Source organism: Lithobates pipiens, unplaced genomic scaffold, assembly GCF_037356315.1.
Source record: "Lithobates pipiens isolate NorthernLeopardFrog02 unplaced genomic scaffold, aLitPip1_a1.2 Scaffold_18, whole genome shotgun sequence".
NCBI lineage: Eukaryota > Metazoa > Chordata > Amphibia > Anura > Ranidae > Lithobates > Lithobates pipiens.
Window position 1 is genome coordinate 103391278 of NW_027507758.1, and position 25263 is coordinate 103416540.

General features: G+C 39.8%; 1 protein-coding gene across 1 annotated transcript in view; it reads left to right on the plus strand.

The window, feature by feature from the left end:
• Positions 1–16444, plus strand: part of SPRED2 (sprouty related EVH1 domain containing 2) — a 145408-nt gene extending 128964 nt beyond the window's left edge. Inside the window, exons 5-6 of the mRNA XM_077485956.1 lie at positions 2089–2235; positions 5114–16444. Coding sequence (XP_077342082.1) covers positions 2089–2235; positions 5114–5758 — 792 coding nt within the window. The 3' untranslated portion in view covers positions 5759–16444. The remainder of the gene's footprint in view (positions 1–2088; positions 2236–5113) is intronic.
• The last annotated feature ends 8819 nt before the right edge of the window (positions 16445–25263 follow it).

Below are 25263 nucleotides of genomic sequence, written 5' to 3' on the forward strand. Positions count from 1 at the left end.
GCATGGCATGTGTGAATAGATGACATGAACACATCCCCAACTTGTTTTGACAGTGCCATTCTGTATTATTTTATTCTGGCCTAGGAATTCTTCCAGTGAAAACTATTTATTGGCTCATCCAGGTTATTTCAGATAATACTATTCCTTGTTTACCAGGACCACAGCTATCTTTGTATGCAGCGAGGAGGAAGGGGGTGGGGTGGGGGGGGGACGTTTCCTGGTCTCTACTGGTGGCCTCGACCTCAGATGTTCCAATAAATGATTGTGCGTCTTGATGAAGGAGAGCAATGTGGGCTGTGATTCATGTTTCACAAACCACAAATGTGTGCCCAGGCTCTCCCTGCTTTGTGTTAAAGGCTGGAATGTCGACATATTCTTGATGGCTTCTATCTTGAAGCTCATTAGAGCTAATTTTCAGATTGCAGAAATGCCTCTGTACTTAAAACGGGGGTCAAGTGTGAGGGGGGATTACCGATGATAGTTGGGCCACTTTGCTGTTATTTGAGGAGTAGCCTTCAGCCTCCTGTTAGATGGTCCTTAATGACTACTTCAAAGAATGTAAATAGTAGTTTACAGACTGCAGTCTAGATCTCCTACTTCCTTTATCATGATATTTGCTGAATTAAATGACAGTGATTCCTTATTTCTTTTTAAAGGGATTAAAGGGATATATTTTGAGAAGTGGGACGTACCTCTCAATATGAAGCCTCTTGGGTTTTTGTGGGGGTTTTTTTAATGCCAACCGCAGACCCTTAGTTATGGGGAACATATGCAGACCTTTAAGCGGGCCATACATAGGTCGAATTCCGAACAAGTTGTCTTCCGAAAATCATAATTTTGAATTTTAGTTTGGATTTTGCACCAGTAATGAGCCACAGCAACACCCGATTTTAGTGCGCCCATCAAATTTGAGTGGTCAGGCATGTTGGAAATGCTTTGAAAATTGAACAAATTTTTAATCAATGATCAAAAATCTAATTGAAAAAGAATTGTGCATGAGCTGAGACCTGGAAAGAAAAGAAAATTTCTGGCCACAAAATGTCTTCTTTCCTGTGGTAACATGAGGTGAAATTGAAGGCTTGGTTGGTCAAATTTCGAAACCAGTGGGGGCAATATCGGATTACAAAACACACTATTTTTCGGATTTTCGAAAGAACGTTTGTTCAGAATTCCACCCATGTATGGCCTGCATTATTATTATATGATCATCTTGTTAAACTGAGATATTTCCCTGTACAAAAAAGTGGCAACTACCCCAATCGCTGACAACAGCAAGGTGCACATGGAAGGGGCACCTTTTGCTCCTACTATGGAGGCTTTAGAAATTCAGTTAGGACCGCAGTGTATACAGAGGTCCATTGGTGTGTGCACTGAGGCTTACACACATATTTGTGAATGTGTGCGAACAAAACCCTCAGTTTTTAACGTAAACTATTCGTTTCATTTTGGTTGTTTTGCAGGCTGGCTGGTAAGTGTGCTGGGAAATCTTTTATTTGTGATGATGTGATAAAAACTTAATCAAGGCTTTAAAACTAAAGTACTGAATAATTCAAATGGAATGTTGGTTTCTGTTTGAAAAAGAATGGAACACTTCTGACTTTGTCAAGTGCCCAAATACATTATAAGAGAGTACATATGCCCTGAAATATTTTACCCCTGTACAACACTTTTTTTGTTTTAATGGGTGAATTTACGGAAGTCTGTTAACTTAAAATTTCCAGCCTGACAAGTAGGAATTTCCCCTGTATTGTATTACTCTCAAGGCCATTGGCAGTGAACAGTGCCACTAAAAAAGTAAATCATAGCATGTACAGCCTGTAATCGTAGTCCCCATTTACTACTTTTGCTCTAATAACCGGATTATAAACAGTGAATACTTTGATTAGGTCAACCATTGTAATAACTGTGACTTTAAGACTTCAAAGCAACCTAGCCATTACGAAAGACACCTGGTTATTATTGCTGTTGACCTTTTGAACATCTTTGGCCAAAACATCAAAGGGTCTAATTTGCTCAAATAACTGCATGAAATGGTTCCAGTATAAGTTTGTGTCACTGTGATAAAAATGCTCTTCGTCTCCCTTTCAGACTGGCACAGATAGCTCTTCGAACTCCTCACAGAAGAGAGAAGCACCAGTGAGGACAATCTCGTCTCCACTGACAAGCGGACGCTGTAGATACAGTACCCTGAGCCACATTGATCCTTATTCCTTGGAACACTATAATCCAGAACAAGTACGTAGCTTTATTCCGTAATTTTACTTTTATTGTATCTTATTTTTTGCTGAGAGTGGATGGCACTGTATACATTTGTATACCAAATTTTCAATCTCAAGCTAATAATTGTGACAATACCATTGCACCAAATATTTTTTGAGCTTACTCTTCTAGTGTCTGCAAAAGGGCATGTTTCCTACTACCTAGATTGAATTGGCCCTTCTATTTATCCAGTTACTTAAAGGAGAAGTATAGCCAAAGCTCGTTTGGCTGTACTTCTCCAGTTGATCAGAGTCAGTCGGTCCAGGCTCGGGCGTCATCACATATAGTCGGGACAGACACCTGGCTCAGCCTCTCAGCAAGCCAATGAGAGCTAGAGCTGGCTGCTCCCACCCCCTCCACAGCCCAGCATTCCAGTGAGCGTGGGGGGCTGGGGCAGAGCAGAGAGCTGCTGACTGTCAATCAGCAGCTCTCTGCTCACGGAGCTGTGAGAACCGAGCAATCTGCAATGTTCGATTGCTCGATTCTCAGTGTTAGGGGTGCCAGAGATCAGATGCAGCATCAGACCAATGCTTTATCCACCCAAGTATAAATCATAAAAAAATACATCTTTTAAATCTGATTGTCACTGTATCCGAGTACCAAAAACACTATTTAATTCCATTTTAATGTTTAAAGCAAACTTCCCCCATCCATCCATGTCGCTATGCTTTGTTTTGTTGAGAAATCACTTTGAAAAACGCCCCCCTAACATTTCTGGCTGTGACCATCTTGAGTAAGGGCAAATGATTTATGTAGCATTTACTTTCTGGAATCCATTTGCCCTTGGCTCAGGCATGCAGCAGAGTGTACTGGCTAGCTGAGAAAACCTCTCCTCCCCGAAGACTCCTGGATTACGTAAAAATAACCCAGTCGCTGACCCTCCTAAAGACTCCTGGGATGTATGACATAATTTGCCTAGGCACGAAAACAGGAAATAACTGAAGAAATTAAAAAAAAAAGTTTAAAACAAGTAAATATGATCTAGTTACTTATCTATTTCACTTGCCAACCACCTTCCAAATATATATTGTGGCAAGGTGGCTCGGCTTACCTGTACATCGGTCTGTGCATGTGGCACTGCGTGCGCGCCAGCTCACCCACACATGTCCACCAGCAACCTGCGAACGCAGTGAAGAGGAGAGAACTGGGATCTGCCTATTTAAACAAGGCAGATCCCCGTTGACAGGAGATGAGAGATATATCTCCTATATATATAATATTTTTGTAGGTGCTCCATCTTCCCCTGATCTTTCTCATGTATTGGACCTTTTGCGAACATCTTCCCCTTTTGCTGCTGTATTGCACCGTCATATTGTGGCTTTCTTTATTCTTAATCAAAAGCGAGTCTTAAAATCAGCATTGATAGGCTAATATCTTGACTTGGGATGACATACTGATGGCCAAGGAATCTTTGGCCATCCTTTCTATCTGTATCACAACCTAGCCCTTTATGTCCTTGTGTCTCCTTCCCTCCCCTCCCCTTTTTGCCCTTTATCCTCCCCTCTGGACGATATTTTGGTGGCATATGACGGGGTCTTCTGCAATTGACATGAGACTCTGTTGTTTTCCCTTGTGGATGCTTTCCTTCTACTTCATTGCCTTGAGCAATTGCTCTCCAGAATTAAACAGCATTTAACACATGAAATTGTTTGATTGTTCGTAGCTCTCTGGAAGCTTTTCAACCCTTCCCTTCCCTGAAGAAGACCCTTACTACATATGTCGAAATGCGTTTGATTTCATCTGTCTGACAATTGGTCTGGGTTTCTTGTATTGTTACATATTCTCATGTCCTGTGCATTCCAGTGTTATCATGTGTTTTAGCCCCCTTTTGATATAATGTCTCTTATGTGTAATAACATTTGTACTTTTTACTAAATCTCTTTTGAATGTTCATGGTCCTCCAAAGTCCCGTTTTTTTTTTTATTTATTTTTTTTATTTTTTAGGAAGAAAATTATTTTATATGTTGTATAAGGGATGTGGACCTGAACCTCTTTTTCCCATCCAATTAGTCTAAACCATTTTTCTGTCCTTTTACAATATAGTTGATACAGACTGGATGTGCCCTATGTGCCAGTTGCCTTTGTTCATTCACTCTGACATTAAAGAGGTTCTAAAGGCAGAAGGTTTTTTATTTTAATGCCTTATTTGCATTAAGATTAAAACACATTCTGTGTGCAGCAGCCCCCCTAATACTTGCCTGAGCCCCATCTCGATCCAGCAATGTTGCACGAGAGACTCGGCTGTCCAGGACTCTCCCTCCTAATTGACTAAGACACAGCGGGCACCATTGGTTTCCACTGCTGTCAATCAAAGTCAGTGAGCCAATGAAGAGAGAGAGGGGGTGGGCAGAGCCGCAGCTCCATGTCTGAATGGGCACACAGAGCAGCGACTCGGCTGGGGTGCCCCCATAGCAAGCTGCTAGGAGGGAGGGACCAGGAATGCTAACAAGGGAGCTGAGAAGAGGAGGATTTGGGCTGCTCGGTGCAAAATCACTGCACAGAGCAGGTAAGTATAACATGTTTGTTTTAAAAAAAAAAAAAACAAGACTTTAATATCAGTACAGCAGGAGGGTCCACTCTATAAAATCCAGTTGCCAGTAAAAGTGCTTTAGCAACCAACACAAGTTACACAAGTCTCTGTACAGAAGACTGGCATGAGTGTTGAAATTGGGTTCATTCTGGCTGTAGAATATTACAGTAAAAAAAAAAAGTTTTTTTGTTTTTTTTTCTTTACACCTTAGCAAACAATGTTTCCTAGATGACATTAACAGTTAATCTAAAGCTTTTTCTCATCTCTTAAAGTGTATGTTTATTGAGTAAAAATTGACTTCATTGTGCAATGTCTTTGTTTCAGTCATTACCTAGACCTCCTCGGCATGTCAGCTTTCCAGATGACGATGATGAAATTGTGCGCATCAACCCAAGGGAAAGAAACTGGCTCACTGGTTACGAGGACTACCGCCAGGCACCGATGCGCAAATACCCAGAAACTGATAACACAGACTCTTATGTGCGATTTGCCAAAAGTGAAACCTCAAAGCATGATTACAACTATCCATACGTAGATCACACGAACTTTGGCATGTGCAAAGACCTCAAGGGTCCTGTGATAAACACACAGCCCAGCCGTTGTAAATCAAGAAGGAAAGATGGCGAGAGGTCCAGATGTGTGTACTGCAGGGACATGTTCAACCATGATGAGAATGGTCGGGGACAGTGCCAGGATGCCCCGGATTCAGTCCGAACCTGCATACGACGGATCAGCTGTATGGGGTTTGCAGACTGCGTTCTTTACCACTGCATGTCTGATTCGGAAGGAGACTACACAGACGCTTGTTCTTGTGACACCAGCGATGAAAAGTTTTGCCTCCGGTGGATGCTGCTCGTCCCTTTGTCAATCATTGCTCCTGGCATGTGCTGTTACCTCCCACTACGAGCTTGCTACAACTGTGGTGTCATGTGTGGATGCTGTGGGGGCAAACACAAAGCAGTGGGGTGACTGCGTGCAAGTCTGGGACTTAGTTTTGCAATTTTTTTCAACGGTTTGCTGGGAAGCGTTTGTGGACAAAACACTCCCAACAGGTCAGCCGGCATGTTTCCAAACTTGAAAAGCCGGCCGCAGCAGCCTCGGCAGAGGCTCCTAGCAAACTCCTCTTATACTCAGAATAGTGAAATACTAAACTAATAGAAAGAAGGCTTTAAAAAAAGAATGAGCGAAGTAGTGATGGAAAGTGGAGATGCTGAATCTGTCGAGCTGTTTTGGCAGTCTAATGTCACCTGTAAATAGGTTGTTTTTTTGTTTTTGCACTTCCAGTAGTGTGATATTCAGACTCCATCTTTGAAAGGATGCGAGTCTGCTGCGCCCTGGAAGAAAAGGGGTTCATGTAGATCTAATGAGTATTTTAACCTGCAATCAGGTATTCTATGCTTATCTTCTATAACATGGGTAACAAGAGTACCATCATGCAGTATTTCTCTATTATGCCAAAACCAGCTTATTTATGTGTATGTAGTATTTGACGTCCATTACCATTTCTTTTTATCCCCCCTCTTTCTTTGTGTGAGTTCTATTACTTCGCTCTTTTCTTGTCCCTTTTTTGTTCTGTTGACTAAATTGACTTCCAAACTTTTCTTAATTTATACAGGATTCATTATGATGTTCTAGCAGTCAGTACACTCCTTGGTTGTGTAATGGCCTTTGCACAAAACTTTTTATTTATAGTGACTGCCATTTTGGTTGGTTTAGGCATTCCTACCAAATGGCAATAGTTCCCTTTAAATATTGCAGTAATATAAAGTTTAGAAATTCGTTGTACGTCTGTATTCCCTATAATTACAGGAACTTTAGAATGGTGGTCTTTTGTCCTTACTGATCTTTATTCTTTGGAAAAGGGAATTTAATATTCATTAAGTATTCTAGACTAAATAATCTTAATTTATTTTCCACCATAACCAAGCATTTTCCCCTTTCCGTGCTTCATTGATTTTTTTTATTTTTATTATTTGATAAACACTAATGAGCTTTTTCAGTAAGACAAAATGATTTGTACAATAACCCATAGCAACCCATCAGAATTTATCTCTAGCTGATCTGATTTTAGTAAAGTGAAAGTCAATTTGTTCAGGTGGGTTACTGCATATTTCCATGGCATCTTGCACTTCTTAACTGAAATTGCCGGTGTTGGGTCAGAATCGATGACCCGTCAGATTAGGTAATGGAAGTGACGTTCTGCCACCTGCGCATTCATTCCACCGTTACCAGGTTTTCTCATCTGGCAGAACACCTTCAGTCAGAAGAAAGCAGCAGACATCTTAGTACACCCAGCTACGTCTTGAATTTCACAGTAATTTTATCAATAAATTGAGCGTATATAAATATAGTATATTGACATCTGTGATGCTGTTTGGATGTTTAATTTTGAAAGCCTGAGCAGAGTGGGGTGTACCAACATGTCCTCCGCCACCTTCCTACTGCTGGCGTCCAGCTTTTTTCAAAATGGAACATCAAAACCGCATCACAGATGTCAAAATTCTATACTTATTTATATACCCTCACTTTATTGCTAAAATTACCCTGAAATTCAAGACGTAGCTGGGTGTAGTAAGATGTCCACTGCCGCCTTCTTCTGACTGCATGTGTTCTGTCTGATGAGCAAACCTGGTAGCGGTGAAACGCATGCACAGCTGATGGAACATCACTTCCGCTACCCAATCTGACGGAACACCTGCAAAATTTGAAACAGTTTTTGTAAAGTTCTAAGACGCTTTGTTGTGCTGCAGCAGCTGTGTTTAATAATTATTGAATATATTAAAAATAAATATCTATTGTTTTTATGTTAAAGAAGACTTTGATGAGGTAGGAAAAAAAAGGAACAATGATATTACTGCAATGGTTTTCTGATGGTTGTAGTTATTTGGTAAACATGTAATGATAAATTACGTGATTTGCATGTAAGGTAAAATATTCAGAATTTGGCTTCCCTATAGCGTAAATTTTGGTTCCAATAGTTCAATTTTGTTTTTTTTTGCAGAGAGGCCTTGATTAAAGACAAAAAAATCATCTGGTCTTCATTATAGTAAAGCCCTCATTAAACTAAGTTATCTGCTACCACAGTGGCTGGTGACCCTTTACCCTTCTCTTTAGAGTTCTGCTGCTTCTAGTTACCAAACTTTGGCACACCCTGTAGCTGCTGAAGTGCTTTGGCATAGGTCAAAATCATGTGGCATCCTATGCTGTGGCCAAATAAACATGAAAGCCATAGGCCAGGCAAAGGACAGCCATTTGCCACCGTCACAAACTCTGCAGTGTTTAGTGTATAACCTGTGAGACGGAATATTTCCACGTTTACACCCATTGTTTGGCTATAGATGTGCATTCTCTTCATCAATAGGAAGTGCTCTCCCCCCCCCCCCCCCAGATCATTTTTGGATGTTACCTACAAAATGGCCATTGAAGCCCCAGAAAAAAATATATATATGTAATGCCTCAAGTGCCTGCCACCGACAGCCATCATTGGAGTGAGCGTATGACGATCCTGATTTTTAATTACCACCCACAATAAATTTGGAAGAACTAATGATACAGGTTCTGCATTTTGAGAAGCAATGATCGAAGCTTAGAATATTTCAGCTCTGACTGAATTATATTTTATATATTATGACCATAATGTGCCATTATACTACAACAACATAGAATAGAAAAGTGGGGGACAGCTGATCAGAAAACATTCTCTGTACACTTGCACAGAATAGTAGTCATTTGCGCTACTGGGATTAAATCGGTAACCTTTGCTAAATCAATTTTTTTTTTTTTTTTTGTACTGTCCAAATACACATATAGATCTAAGATGGCCATCACAAGATCCAGCAAACTTTTTTTTTTTCTTTTTTTTTTTCTTTTTTTTTTTTTTTTATCCGGTGACCTACAGATGCCTGCTGGTGGACAATCTTCAGGAAAAAGTATGATAAAATACCTTAAAAAATAAAAAAAAATTGTCATTATTTTTACAGATATTAGTCAACACTAGGGGGTGTTTATTATCACCCCCCTTTTTAAGCAAAACATTAATGCTCAGCTGAGCCTTGTGTTGGCCTGAAAAACATCCACAAAACATCTGATTTCCATGCATGGAGGTTATTTGTAATGTATCTTCTTCACAAAGCTTTTACTTAGTCAAAGTAAATAAAATAAAGGTATGAGGTTGAGGCACAGATGTCAAAGTAGACGGTTGTGGTGAATTATTATATTTTCTTGCTATTCTTGATCCAGTCTTTTTCTAGCACCTAATTTTCCCACTTGTTTGTAGTTGGGAGTTAACGTGTCTGATCAGCATAGCCAGCAGTTGTATTGGATATCCATTCATTTCTGAATACAAATTGACTGACATCTGTTTTGACCTATGTCCCTGCCAAACCATTTAACTACCCATGTACCTAGAATTACCTATTCAGCCATATTGGCCCAATCTGAATCATCCTGGTTAGCACTTGAATTACTATACAAACTGAAGCCAGTACACCTAAATATTACTAGTGCCTACTTTTTTTTTTTTTGCCTTTTCCACAGATGGCAGAAGCCTGTTTCACAGCTTCTTTTAAAAAAAAAAAAAAGAGGGACCACGTGACTGGTTCAGTTGTCTCCTGAGTATTGATAGCTAGTCTACCTGTGCACATTATCGGGTAGCTCGTCTTATTTCCAGGTCTTTGGAAATTGAATAGATCATTGGTTCTCAAACAGTGGTACCCTAAAGGTTAGTCATGATGGTTTTAGAAGATATTGCTTATTATAATAAATACACTTTAACAGTTTAACGGTTTATCAAATATGTTATTGTTAACGAAAAATTGCTTAGCAAGCAGTAATACACAATTACTGGATTCTGGCAATAAATGTTCTCCAGTCCTGGGGTACTTTGGTTTAGGTGACCCAAATTAGAGGGTATTCAATATTTCTTGCCTTTTGTAAAGGAGTGTATGTACAAATGCTTTAAAATTCAGTAGTAGATCACATTCAAAGAATAAAAAAAAAAAAACTGAAGTTTTGATTCCTTTGAAAAAAAAAACACAGAATTGTGTCCTAATTCCACTTTCGCCATAGCCAAGAATCAGGTGGGGGGGAGCTTTGGTGATCCAACCAGAAATAAGAGTACAATTTTTACTGATCCTGAAAAATTCATTAAAGTTTAGAGAAAATATTAGGACAAGAGAATCCCTTATCTTTTCCTTAAGATTTAATATTGTTCTCTTCAACATAAGATTTTGCATTTATTTTGTCACGGTGACACCAACACTCATCACAATAGTGATTCTCCCATGTGTAGAAAATCTTTCTTTAAAATAATACATAAGTAATGTGTGATTTGTTTGTGAAACTAAAGATGACTGTGCTAGGCCTCATTAATTGAAATGTCTCAAATGTTCCCCTCTGTTTCTCTTACTAGTTACCATAATTCTGTCTTTCATTTTTAAGTTCAATTGAAAGGTTATGCCGGTTGCTATGAGCAGTCAGACAATGGTGTGTGAAATGCTTAGTAAAGCAAGCCATAGATTATGCAATTTTTTTTTTTTCCTTCGACCACAGGTTGGAGGGAAGAAAATCGCTTTATTCCCCTATCCACACAGGCAGTATTGATGGGGGAATTCCTCCCGCTGTGCTATTGCATTCTGACAGTGAGAGGTCTCCCACCATCAGAATACAATGATCATTGCTGGTGGCTATGGCGGCTGGCCATGATTGCGCAAGAAAAACCCAACAGGCTGGTTGTACTGAAGTCAGTCGATGGATTGACTTCAGTACAACCAGCCTACCCATAGATGGATCCAAATTTCGTCTAGTTCCTGCTGAAACTGCCAAATTTTGATCCGTCTATGGCTGACCTAGGTCCCAAATCTTCAACAGAACTACTGATAACAAAATGTGTGGAGGCAGTGTGGCAGAAGATCGGGTGAATGTCACTGTATGTTTCTCTTGTTTTGGGAAACTGCAGTGTTTTAGCACGACCCATAACAGGAAGTACTCACAGTAAGAATTTCCAACCACCCCATTCGCCAGACTAGGGAATACACAAGAAAGCAATATTTTGCTTTTCCGCATCCTTGACCACCTCTAGATATTTGAATAATTTGCAATTCTCCTTTTAGGATGACCATGTTGTCTAGGTTCTATGTACATCATACTGCTGTAATGTAACTGAACTTTTAGGATCAGAAAAATGTAGTTTGCAGTTTTGCCTTGCATAGATAAAAACATAAGTTTGTGTTTAAGAGTTTAATTATATTGTGGTCTCCATATTTTTTTCTTTGAGCTGTATAAATAGAAGGAAAGGGTGAACTTAAGTAATTTTTTTTAACTAAACCTATCACAAGAGTAGCCAAATAATTTTTGTATCTGTAAAATAAAAATAAATATAATTATATATGTCTTGAGACAGCTCTAGATCACTAGCATAGTACAATCTAAATATTATGAGGCAGCTGGGGACTGGCTTATGAAAGTTGCCATTTCTGTTCCTGCCATAATGTCTCTTTGCAGTAAATGGCCAGCAGGTGTGTGCCTTTTCCCCACCCTCTGATTGCACATTGACATTGATTTTAAAGCGGTTGTATATCTGCACATGAAAAAAAAAAACACAAACACACAAAAAAAAAACCCTGTAAGGCAAAGGCATAATGTGTTAGGTCTACTCACCTTAGAACGAGGTTCCCGTATCGCATCCCGGTCCACGCCGAGGGAGCTGACATTTTGCGCTCGGCGTTTCTTCCGGAGGCCGGAGCACTGATGACGACAGTATTCTTTTCAGCAAGGTCTGGCAGCATCTGCCGGACCTTCACCGCGCATGCGCCGCTGTCGTTAGCGGCTGCGTGAAAAGTGAATATTTCATAAACTGTACAGGTTTAAGAGATATTAATTTTACCTACAGGTGAGCCTTATTATAGGCTTAGCTGTAGATAAAAAAAAATTTAAAAAACGGGTATACAACCGCTTTAAAGTTTTTTGTTTTTTTTTATGCCAAGAACCTTTGATTTTCATTGATTACCCATCTAAAAGTAATTATATAATATTTTCTTATAGATCACAAATTCATGTTTGGCTGTAATGCTGGACCCCTAGCAGGGAATGTATTCTTTGTGGTTGGTACACACTACAGTCATATCGTGTGGTTGGCAAGCAATGACCGCATTTGTCTATATTTTATGCTGCACCCTATCATTATGAATGAAAACCATGTGATATTTTTATACGCTTGTGGCCCAAACAGGGGCCAGTTTGCAGGCATTTAACACAATTTGGCATGTCACCAGTGATGCCAATATTATGTAACTTCCATAAGCACCAGAAGGTATCTGAACATACAAGTCAAAACGAAAAACACTTCTGTGTGAATAGAGGAATTCTAAAGCCGGGCACAGTTTGTACACCAATCGACTTAGGAAGATAAGGCTATACGTATTGGTGGTATTAAAAAGGCTGCCTCTTCTTCCTACCTATTCTGCATAGCCTGTATTAAAAAGATTTGTGTAAATACTTATTTTTAATCCACTCATGTGCAGTCACATGATTCAGCAGCTCCGGCTTCCCTGTGTCACAGAGCAGCAGCTGCAGGGAAGAGGAGGGTGCACCAGCAATGGGGCGCAATGGGATCTGACAGGTGACGTTATGGCTCCAGGAATTCAGAGCCATTGTTAAATGCTCCCTTACACAGGGGGCCATAGCTGATGGATTATGTGACTACAGCAGAGAGGATTAACAATATTTAAACAGATCTGTTTTATAAAGGCTGTGCAGCATAGGGAGGAGGCAGCATTTAGAGAAAACTGGTCATTAGCCCTTACTGCTGTGAACAGACCCGATGGAATAATATCAAAATACTTATTAAAAAAAAACAAAAAAAAATGTTTATGGTGTCCCTTTGCCTCTAATTGCCATAATACATATGCAATTTCCTTTTTTAAATATTATGGGGGCGTGACTGCTCCCAACTCTCCTTTTTTTTTTATACTCTTTATTGCCCTGAAAACCACCATTACCATAATAGGTAAATTTGCCTTCCTGGTGTAACCACAATTTGAAATGCCTGGGTATCAATGATGTTTTCAGGTTCCATGTAAAGTTAGACGTTCTTCAATCCTACAGCTGCGGTCACTGCATGACAAGCTTACTACATGATAACCACTATAGTAAAAACAGTGCGTACATTTACCCCTAAAGGGGAACTCCAATTGCTTTGGAAAGAATGTGAAAGACTTCGAACCTATCTATCAGCTTTTTATTACTGTCTTGTGTCACCAGGACAGGAAAAGAGGATGACGCAATAAAAACCCTGACAGTGTTTCGAAACTTTCCCCTTGTATCCAGAAAAACTTAAAAAAAAGTAGGCTGGAGTTTCACTTTAAACATTTCATCCAAGTTTGTGTATTCTCAGCTGCTTCTACGACATTCCTTATGCTCTGCTAGTGCAGCATCCGCTTGCTTCAAGTTTTAACACTTACGCTTCTGACGTGATAAGCTTAGTAATTCAGACTTTGAGGAAAAGTGTTTTTTTTTTTCCCAGTTCTGTGATCTTGAGTCACTAAATACATTTAGAGTCTAGCTCAAGAATGTCCCCAGTAGCTGTAGCAATGGCCATTTTTACTGATTTGCCTAACTTTTTTTTTTTTTTCGACAATTTGAGGCTCACTTTTTTTTCTATGAAACAAAAGTGTGGCCATATAAATCACTTGGTGCCTGTGAATAATGCACCAAAAAAACAACACCTATATGTGAGAGTGCTAAGGGGGGGTTGTTTTTGGGCATTGTCACACGAGCAAACGTGTGACAACTGCATAGACAAAGTTTGTATGGTACAACTTTTTGAATGTTAAGAACCTTTCATACTTCAGATTACTATTCTATTATTTAAAGCTGAATTATAGGAATTCTTCTCCTTTGTAAAAAAAAAATGATGGCACACTATGAGTTAAGTCCAAGGAGGTGCATGAAACCTCCTGTGCTTAGTGCTATTATTTATAGCTGACAGCTTTATAGTGCTCCCAGTAGTTGGATATTGCTGTCGTTTCGGGAGCCTGACGCTGTTCCTGTGCTATGCATCTTGAACAGCAGTGTTGCTGCAGCTGCTATGCCTGCCCCTCCCCTCCTCCTGCCCATTCACAGAAGCCTTGGTATTATGTGAACACATTCACATAATACCAAGGCTTCTGTGAATGGGCAGCAGGGAGAAGGGGCAGGCATAGCTGCTCTATGTGCTTCTCTCCTCTCAGATCTTTTGAGCGTGTCCTAGACAAAGCAATAAACCTGTCCAATGTAAATAATAGAGCTAATCATGCAGCTCCTTGGACTTAACAACTAGTGTGCTTTCACTTTTTATAAAGTGGCTGAATTCCTAGATTTCAGCTTTAATCACTAAAACAACACTAATTCCATTTATTTTGCACCCATGCCTAAATAATTTACTAGCATCCCTACCCATGTTTATATCTATGTATGTATAAAGGGACGTGTGTTGATTCTGCAGCGCTTGCAGAGACATGTTTACCCAGTGGTGGGCAGTCTGTGGTGCTGCAGTCATTTTTATGTTTCCCGCGATGCTAAGCTAGTCGCTGAATATTTGTTCTTGGTTCAAATTGACAACTTCTGCATTATTAAATCAAGAAATCCTTCTTCCTCCCTATCAGGTCAGTGCATTTCAATCATTTGGAAGGTATTCATCTTTTAGAAGATACGTGCTTGTAGAAAAGGGAGCTCAGCTATGTTTGTACAAATGGCGTAGAAATTGAAATCACGACATAGCTTATCAGCGCCTAGCTGATAGTACACAAAGCCCAATTCTCTAAGTTTGTTTTACAAAAGCTGGGTTTTAATGGTACCATCATACAGCCTTTTATTACAGGTCTAATCTAGTATCAGTTTCTTTGTACGTAGGATAATGGTAATTTCTCTGGTTAGATGTGGAAAAGGAGATTGAAAAAAATATAGTTGTATAGAAATGATGTCTGCTACTGTATAGCAGTGGTCTCCAAACTCCAGTCTAGGGGCCGGATGTGGCCTTTTCCTTACCTTTATCTGGCCCTTGCGGCAATATTCCACCAACTGACACCAATGATAGGGCACAATTGACACTCTCAAAGGGGCACTATTTCTTCTTTTAAAACAAATGATGGGGCACTGGTGCCAGAGCATGTTCTACACCTACTAGCCACAGTCCAGCCCCCTAAAGCCTGAAGGACAGTAAAATGGGCTTTTGCTTAAAAGGTTTGGAGATCCCTGCTGTATAGCATTGTTTTGACAACAGTAGTTGCCCTTCACTAGGTCAATAAGCTTGGGACAAGCATTGAGCATCCAGTTCTTTCTCAAATAGATAATTAAGTCTATGTGAGAAAACCCAATAGATGCCTATGCATTAATTTTCAGCTCTTGTGGTCTATAACTATATTTAAGTGGGGTTCAGTCAAAACTTCCCAGCACCTTTTGACTATGTTCCTCATGTAGTGTGCCGCAGGGATCCCTCTCCAATAGCAAGTCCCTATACTGATATCATTTACTTTACTTACAGAGCAGATTTCAAAGGGTTCTTTTGAGGAGGAACCATCCTTGATTTCTATGTAGGTGTATTTTGTGGGGCTTCACCATTTAGCAACTTACTACCCTGGAACATGCATGTGTATCTCAAGTGTTGAGGCACCCAATATGCACATGCTTATTCCAGCTCTGTGAAACAAGGACCCTGTAGGAAATGCCTTTAAAACCACATCATCAGTAGCAGCTCCTTTTATCTAAGAGGTTCAATTTAAGATTGAATATGTAACAGATTAAAGGTCATAATTGTGGACATGAAGTGCAGTGTTTCATGTTGTTTATGCTAACACTTGTCTTTGTGTAAGATAGTCTGGGCATAAATTCTGGAATCTTGCCTAGAAAACCATCTTGCACCCAAAACCGCTTTTGGAATTGCAACAGACCTGGGGCCAAAATAATATCTCCCAAATGTTTGAACATCCTGACCTTTTGTCCACTGTAATTTGAATATGGTTAAGGTTTTCTGGTTTACTCTAAAAAAAAAAAAATAAAATAAAAAAAAAAAGTTGAATTTTCATTATGTAATTGTTGCATTTGAATAAACTTGGTTTTATTAAAAGAACAAGTATATGGTTTGTAGACTCTTTAACATACATTTCAATCAATCCACACTGCTCTTAAACATTTTATTTTTTTATATCTGTGGTAAGGGATTAACCAGTTTTGTACATGATTTGTATTTTGAACATAAATGTTTTGTTTTATGTTTTACTTTCAGCTATTGCTCACATTAACAAAAGAAAGTGCCTAAACAGTATATTCATTATGTATCTGTATACTAATAAGTAAAACCTGTTGTAGTAATTTTTTATAAGCATTTTTACCTCTGTGTAAAAAAACAAACAAACCTATACATACAAGTGTAATGATGTACATTTTTAGTTAACTTTTTTAATTGTTTCTAATATGTATGATCAACGTAGTTATTGCTTTACCATGTAAATATAAATACATAATATGAGAAATGTTTTGTCTTAAGTTACTTTTTATTGACAAATCTCAAAAGTTTGGTGACTATTAAGTTTATGTACAAATGTATAGTAATTTTAGGTGCCTCTTCTATTGGCAACATGTATTGAAGTTGCAATAAAGTCTAAGCACTCCAACATAAAATCTTCTCGTAATTTCCCTTGCATGCAACTGCTAAAAATTGAGATGTTGAATTTTTATTCTTTATGCAGGCACATACGAACCATGCTCACAGTTACAGTATTATAACTGCAGAAAAGTGTTAAAGTGCAAAATAATAACTCTTCAGACCTTCAGGGGTTCTTTCACTATCCACTTCATCATTGGCTTTATACTGAGGCAGTTTGAAGGCCTAATAAAGCCTATTAGTAGCTTGTTTGGTGACAGTCAGCACTATCCTTAAAACATAACTAAACCTAAGAACAAAAATGTAATATATTGCAGCTAAGTAGTCCATGTGGCGACTATTAGATTGCATTGTTCGCTAATAACATTTTCATCAAGTACAGAAAAAAAACTGTTGATCTTGCCACAAATGCATTATCCTTGTCAATTTCTGTTAGATAAACTGGAAGCAAAAACAATTTTTTTTTTTTTTTTTTTTATTATTAGATTTTATTACATATTTTGCAAGGGTTAGACACGTAGCCAGGAACAACAGATTTCCATTTATCTTTATGTAAAAGAGCAGTGATTAATCAAATCTTGTTTTCCTCGTGGGTTAAGAACTACCCTGATAAAGTAAAGAATGAGGAAGAGAAGAGGGGAAAAAACGCAAGACAAGCATACACAGACAACACAAATATCTGGGATACCACCTACCTAGGTCCCCACCCCACGTATAAATAGTGACTTTTCACAGATAGGATTTCAGCATGTCAGAGATCAAGAAATCATTCCGGGGAGTCCACAAAGCTATGTATTTATGGTAGCGTCCCTGTATACTTGTCTTTATTTCCTCCATTCTCTTGAATTGATTCAATTCAGCTACCCATTATTTAACAGTCGGAACAGCCTGTGTACTCCAGTGTCTGGGTATAAGTGTACACGCTGAAGAAATAATAAAAAAGGGTAGTAGTCCCTTTTTAACCCCTCGCATGGGGCCTGGGTATATAGAGAGTAAAACTATTTCTGGAAACTTCTGATGGGGCGTGTCAATGACAAAAGAGCAAAATGCTTTAATCTGGGGGCAGGTCCACCATATGTGGAGCATTGTGCCTACATCTCTTCCAATGCGCCAACACTCCTCAGGATAAATCTGAGTTATTCCATGTTACTTCGCCGGGCATCTATACCATCTAGTTAGTATTTTATAGTTCTTTTCCTGCATATAAGTTGAGGAACTAGATTTGAAAGTTAACAAGAGAGCTTTCTTCCATTCTTCTCCAATAATTATATGACCCAATGGTCTCTCCCAGTCTCTGATGTAATATGGGCCTATGGAAAATGCATGATATAGAATTATACCATGGAAATAGTGCTAAAGCACACTGTATGCCCACTGCACAGGCACTCAAATGGGGTTAAGTCCCTATGCACTGAGCCCGTTTTAGATTATTTTTTGTGTAAACTGTCCTGTCAACCCCACATATAAGGATGATCAAATACAAATATGTTTGAAGTCCAACCTTGGTGACAACCATGGCTCCTTTCACATATACAGTGGAGCAAGTAAGCGTAGCCAGCTAGGGACAGGACTGGTATACAGCAATCTATAAAGTTTTTGGTTTTGGCTTTAGATATGCGGAAGATCTTTGTTTAACATTCCGGCAAATGTTGAAACCTTTTTAAGTACTTTGCATAAGCTTATGGTACACATTTTTCTTTCACATACTGAAGCCTTTATGTTCAAGGCCTTATGCCTAGTACACAGGAGCCGAATGTCAATAAAAAACACAGCCGACATTCAGCCCCATGTGTATGGCAGCCAATCCGACAGAAGCCAGCCGAGCATGAGGAAAAACCAGCAGCCGTCCGGCTCCCGATTAGTGCTCTCAGCCAATGGCTGAGAGCGCTGACCGGAGTGTTCTAGTGGAGGCATCCCCCTGTTAGAACACAAGATAACAGCATGGGAGATCGCTGCACTAACATCACATTGTTAGTACAGCAGCCTCGACCGGTGGTCAGTGGTGTCATCCACCTTCACAGGAAGACCATTAGGCTACTTGAGGGTGTGCTGCTTACCTTTTAAGGTTCCACTAACAAAAACAGTTAAAAGTCCCTCCTTAAATCCCAATTGTGTTGACTAGTTTGGCCCTCCAACCCATGCTAGCAATAACCTTCATTTGTCAAACCGTGTCAGATTAGGTATATTCCCTCAAGATGGATTCGTCCACCGCTAGGTAGGCCTAGGCCCCATCTCTCAAAGTGACTGAGGCAAATGTCTTGACTCTTGTGCTTTTAGTTGTGATGTTTTGTTAAAAACATCTTATATTGTAAAACTATTGCCCATAAAAATGCAAAGGTCACCCTGGCTGTGAGGCTGGGAAACTGATGATGCATCCCAGGGTTATCTGACTCAATTAACCATCAGGGGATATATAGCAATTGGTAAAGACCCCTTTTGTACAGTTTTGTATTCGGTTGTGAGTATCGGCATTCCTTCGGTCTAATAGATATGTAACTTTTACTTTTCTTTCTAGCATTAGAAAACATACATAAATCACTATTTGGCAAAGTCCATCTAAATTCAGTTTATTATACCATAAAACCTTGTAGTGCACACTGCCTGCACACCACTGCAAAGCATTGGTGTGGCCCGGCCACACCAGAGGCAAGGCATCTCGCCTTGCACTGCAATATCCACCCAACACATATTGTGAGTGGACCCTAAAGGATTTACAACAACGTTGGTAGGCAAAGCCTGCATAAGAGAGTTCTACTTTCTGTTTAACTTCAGGAAATTCTAGGTTGAGAGATTGCAAACTTTGTCATCCACTGATAATGGATAATGAATGCTTTAGTCATTCAGTTATTTAAGTTTAAAAACGTACATTTGGAAATTTCTCAAATTGGAGGACAATTAAGACTGAGGCTAGTAATTCCATTCAGCAATATTCATCCCATGCTACTGAGTGAATTAACCACTTCCCGTCCAGCCTATAGCAGAATGACGGCCGTGCGGTAGTTTTGTTATTCTGAATGGGCGTCATATAACATCCAGCAGGATAACATGCCAGCAATCAATGCGGCAATCATCACTCTGACACACTGCTTCTCTGATCGTGGTATGGAGCCTCTGACGGAGGCTCCTTACCACGTGACCAGCGGTGACCAATTACAGCTGATCACAGCATGAACCAGGAAGTGCCGGTAAACGTCTTTGTTCGGTTCGCACTGACATGGAGAGCCAATCGGCAGCTCTCCCTGTCGGGGGGGGGGGGGGGTCTGCGCTGATAATCAGCACAGTCCCCGTGAGGTGCCCATCAGCTGCCAGTCTGTGCCCCATCAGTAAAGCCTGTCAGTGCCCATAAATATGCCAATCAGTAATGCCCATTAGTAGTTCCTCATCAGTACTGCCTATCCAGTGCCCATCAGTACTGCATATCAGTGTAGCCTATCGGTGCCCATCAATTCTATATATCAGTGCCTCCTCATCAGTGACTGTCCGTGAAGGAGAAAACAAAATTTTATGAAGAAAAACTTTATTTTTCAAAAATGTCAGTATTTTTTAGTTTATTTAGCAAAAAATAAAAAACACAGAGGTGATCAAATACCACCAAAAGAAATCTCCATTTGTGGGAAGAAAATTGTAAACATTTAGTTTTAGTACAGTGTTCTATGGCCACATCATTGTCATTCAAAGTGCGACAGCACTGACAATTGTCCTGGGCAGGAAGGAGGGAAAGTGCCCTGTATTGAAGTGGTTAAAGGAAATCTACTGTCACAGCATACATTTTCTTTTTATAACATCAGCATTGTAATAATGATACACACAATAGTTATTGACAAATCCAATATAAGCTTACTTGAAAAATGTCCTTCTGTTGTGCCTGTTTTATGGCCTTCTCTTTCCACAACTTCCTGGATTCCCTGTAAGCTTCACAGCTTCTCCTCTGCTGTTTATTTTCAGTTTTCGAAGGACTACATATCCTTGTTATACATATAACTACATATAACATAGGACTACATATAACTTGTTGCCTGCAAGCAGTGATTCCTGTACTGACCCTGCCTCCTGAAACTACTCCTCTCAGCACCTCTGTAGCTCAAAAGACAGGCTCTGTGAAATGTGACACAGCAGTGCCAAGCCACAGGGCATAGTGAATGTGTGTCATCGAATTCAAGGAAGTAAATGTGTGGGAGATCTTCACAAAGTAAGTTTACAAACCTCAAGATCGTTTAGAGACATTGGAATAGGCTAGAAATATTTAAAATACAATGTTTTTTTTTTAAATTTGACCATAAATACACTTTAGGCTCCATGCACACTGGAGCTCATAAACTGCAGTTAATTGGAGTTTGGGCGTTTTTTTTAAAGGCCCATAAACTCCACTCTATGTTAGCCTATGTGTCCATGCACACATGGACGTTTTTTAGCTTTAATGAGCAGTGGAGTTTATGGGCTTTTTTCTGAACGCCAGAAATTTGCGCCAAAAAACGACAAACGCCAATAAACGCTTATCAAATGCTCATAAACATGCGTTAATTATTATTCGGCATTCTGTTTTTTCAATGCATTGTGGGAGTTTGGAATGCACTGTGGGATTTTTGGAGTGTCCTCTGTGTATTTTTATTGAAAATGCCAATAAACGCTAACGCTAATAAACGCTCATAAACGCTAGTACAAAACGCTGTTAAAAGCATGTTTTTCAACCAGCGTTTTCTGCCAGCAATCTGGCGTCCAGAAAAAGCTTTTTTGAGCTTCAGTGTGCATGGAGCCTTCGGACAAAGCATAGACAAAATGGCACCTTTGGTGGTTACATGGGTTTGGCTTGAGATTCAATTTCTACATATTTTACACTTTACTGGTCCATTTTAGATAGTGTAGATGGCTTTATCAGCATGAAGTAAAGCGGAAGTAAACCACCAGACTAAAATTAACTTTTTGGGACTCCAGTTATGGGTTGGACACATAATGTGCAAGTATTTCATCTTCTACTGGTCGTCTGGGTTAATAATCTTGGACTTTTTGTCAACTCTTATGTTTCTGTCACTTTAAAATAGTTTGTTTAGACCAAGCTGGCCTAAACAAACTATTATCTTCACTAACAGATGTCTTTCCTGTCAGTGCTGTATAAACTGTATGTGGCATTAGCTACTTACAATATACAGAACTGTGTTTCGGTAGCAGGATTGAGACTTTCCATCCCACTCCCTTGACAAAATTGAGTCAGGCTGAGTGCTGCTCAGCCATTCAGAGGAAACTGTATTTTCTGAATGATTAAGAGACTTCCTCTGATTGGCTGAGGTGGAATGGAGGGCAGATGATGTTAAAATCTGCACCTCAACCTATCACAGGAAGCCTTCTACTCATTCAGAAATTGCAAAGCTTCCTCTGAATGGCTAAGCAGCGCTCAACCCAACTCGGTTTAGTTCCAGGAAAAGGATGGGAAGTCTCCTTCCCACTGCCGAAACACAGCTCTGCATACTAGATGTAGCTGATGCTACATAGTGCTTATTCAGCGCTGACAGGAAGCGCATCTGTTGCTTTTAAGCCCACCTTTCTTTCCACTGCATATACTGTATATGTTACGTGGTCAGAAAGAGGTTAATATGGCACAATGTAAACAAAATAAATAATTATGAAACCTTTTCCTGGTATCTATACTAAAAATTGGCAGTCCTTGGTCAAGGAACGTTTTGCATGTTTTGACAAAATGATGAGTAATATATGGCAAACTCCAGTTCATTTATAGTGCTTGCCAAAAGGCAAGGCTCACATTCTAACATCTAATAATGTAGTGAATGATGTCAGCCTGCAGCCAAAATCAGACAACAAACCAACCACTGCTCCTCAAATAAGCTGTTTACATGGCAGTAAACACAGTATTCCTGTTGCCGTCTTGTAATTGCATACTCCTAAAACCACTGTTCTGATCCAAACTTAACTGGTGGTTTCTATTTCCTTTTCGGATGGTCAAGTGTGAGGAGCAGCTGTCTGGGCATACTTTTATCCAGTCCATATATAGATCTGGACTGTTTTGGGTCTTGCTTAGCACATGACTGTAATATTTATACATTTTAAAAGGATTCTGCAAGACATTGCTGAGCTAGATAGAACCATCTTTCTATATTTACAATGGTACAGATAACTACCAATGTAATAAAAGAAGGTCGGGGGGAACCTCACTTGTACAATGCTTCATTTGGCTCAGTCTCTATTTCATGTTGCTTGGATCATTGACACAAATCACCTTCTTCTACCTTGTAGACCTTTGAGGATCTGGTAGATATTCACATTTCCCACATGATCATCCTTATTTATACCTACAAGCATGAAATCGGAAAGTACAGATATCAAAGCGGAATAAACCCCCATATCTAGACCAGAAGCTGAATGACTTTAGTATGTGTTGAGTCCCATAGCTAATCCATACCAACAGCTTGGTAGAAGAATGCGAGTGAGCATACATTTGTGCTGCAGGACTGTACATTTACATTTTTTTATTTATTTATGCAACACCAACGATTTACACAGCACATTACATGGTGTATATTCACATCAGTCTCTGTCCCCAAGGAGCTTACAATCTAAGGTCCCTATCTCACATGCATGCATACATACACTAGGGTGACCAAACCTCCCCAGTTTCCAGGGATGGTCCCTGATTTTAGGGGTTTGTCTCAGATTTCGTCCCAGGCAAAATAATCTGTTAATGGTTTCCTTCCAGTCTAGGTGACTGCAGAGTAATCCATTGTAGCAACATTTCTGTGATTTGGCCTGAAGCGGAAGGAGAAAAGGGAGGGGTGTATCTGCTCCTGGCTGTGTCCGGGGTTATTGATAATGCCATGTGCCTGCAGTGCATCTGTAAAGTATTCACAGCGCTTCACTTTTTCCACACTTTGTTATGTTACAGTCTTATTCCAAAATTGATTACATTTATTCTTTTCCTCAAAATTCTACAAACAATACCCAGTAATATAAGTGGTTATTGGGGGCTGTTGGCGCTAGCGCCAACAGCCCCCAATAACCACTTATATTAATTTTTAGGCACGGACTTTAACAAAAGCCCATGCACTTAGGGGTGGCTGCAACCTGTTTGTATTTTCTTTTCTCTGTGCAGTAGCACCTATCCCCTTCCTTATATATATATTTTCTGCTTTTCTTATCTACTTCCATAAGGGCCGCTATTTCCATATATCTAATACCCAGTAATGGCAACATGAAACAAGTTTGAAATCTTTCCAAATTTATTAAAAATAAAAAACAAAAAAAATCACATGTACATAAGTATTCACAACTTTTGCTCAATACTTTGTTGAAGTATCTTTGTCACCAATTACAGCCTCAAGTCTTTTTGAGTATGATGCTACGACTTGGCACACCTATTTTTGGGCTGTTTCTCCCATTCTTCCTTGCAGGTCCTCTCAAGCTCCGTTAGGTTGGATGGGGAGCATCGGTCCACAGCCATTTTCAGATCTCTCCAGAGATGTTCTATCGGGTTCAAGTCTGCGCTATGGCTGGACCACTCAAGGACATGTGTGGACTTGGTTTGTGCTTTGACATGCCATGTTAACTGCAGAACCTTGTATAGACAGGTGTGGGCCTTTCCAAATCACGTTGTCAGGGACACGGCCATCGCAAGACTGGAAATGTTGCCAAAATCCAACATGGGTGTCCACAGAGAGTCCAAGTGCATGCAGGAGCACGCACCGCAGATCGGTGCATGCGCAATATGCCGCGCTCGCGGCAGTGCGCAAGTGGCGTGATAGACGCTAGCGCCAACTGCCCTATTTAAACCAGCCACCAAAGACAGAATTGGATTATCCCAGCTTTTCTGTGTTCCTTGTGATTATGTATCCTAATCTGTGGACTACCCGTTACTGACACAGCTTGCCTTGACCTTGCTCCTTGATATCCCGGCTTGACCTTTGGCTTGCATCTGTTCCTGTCTCCTGTGTATGACTTTGGCTTGCCCCTGTTTATGCTTCTGGACTGATTTACCCTGTATGACCTCTGACCTGGCTCCTGATTTCTCCCCTTACCAAGCACCGCAAGTACGGCTATTGCTACCAGCCTGCTACATTCATTCCCCACTCCAGGGGCGTTCTGCCCTTAGCCGCAAGGGGAGCCCTCTTATCATCTCAGTCTCCATACCCGCACCTGACACATGTTCAATCAACTGCATTTACCACAAGGGGACTCCATTCAAGTTGTACAAACATCTCAAGGATGATTAGTGGAAACATGAGCTCAATTTTGAGTGTTATGGCATGGGCTGTGAATAGTTATGTACACGTCTTATTTTTAATAAATTTGCAAAGATTTCAAACTTCTTTCACATTGTCATTATGGGGTATTGTTTGTATAACTTTGAGGAAAATAATGAATTTAATCCATTTTGGAATAAAGCTGTAACATAACAAAATGTGGAAAAAGTGAAGCACTGTGAATATTTTCCGGATGCACTCACTGTATATTACATGGTCTTTCCAGTGTGTTGCTATGGCTATTTTGGTGATCTTTTATAGCATAGATATGTTGAATAACATTTTAGTTACAAGTGTTGTATTTGGAAGCTAGGCCTCTCCTATTGAAATGCTAATGAACCTGTTGGACTGATTCATAAATCTCAGGACAGCAAATGACACTACAGGAAGTAGGGGGAGGGGAAAGAGGATGTTTGGACAGCCATGTGCTGAGAGGACAAATGGAACTAGAAACTTTGCTGGACTCTGTGAAGCAAGAAGCAGTCTGCAAAGAGATCCCGGAAGCTTACATCATAAAGAAAGACTGAAAATAGGAATGTTACCTGGGCTGATTCTAAATCTACAACCCAAGTTAAAGTGGAAGTCCACGA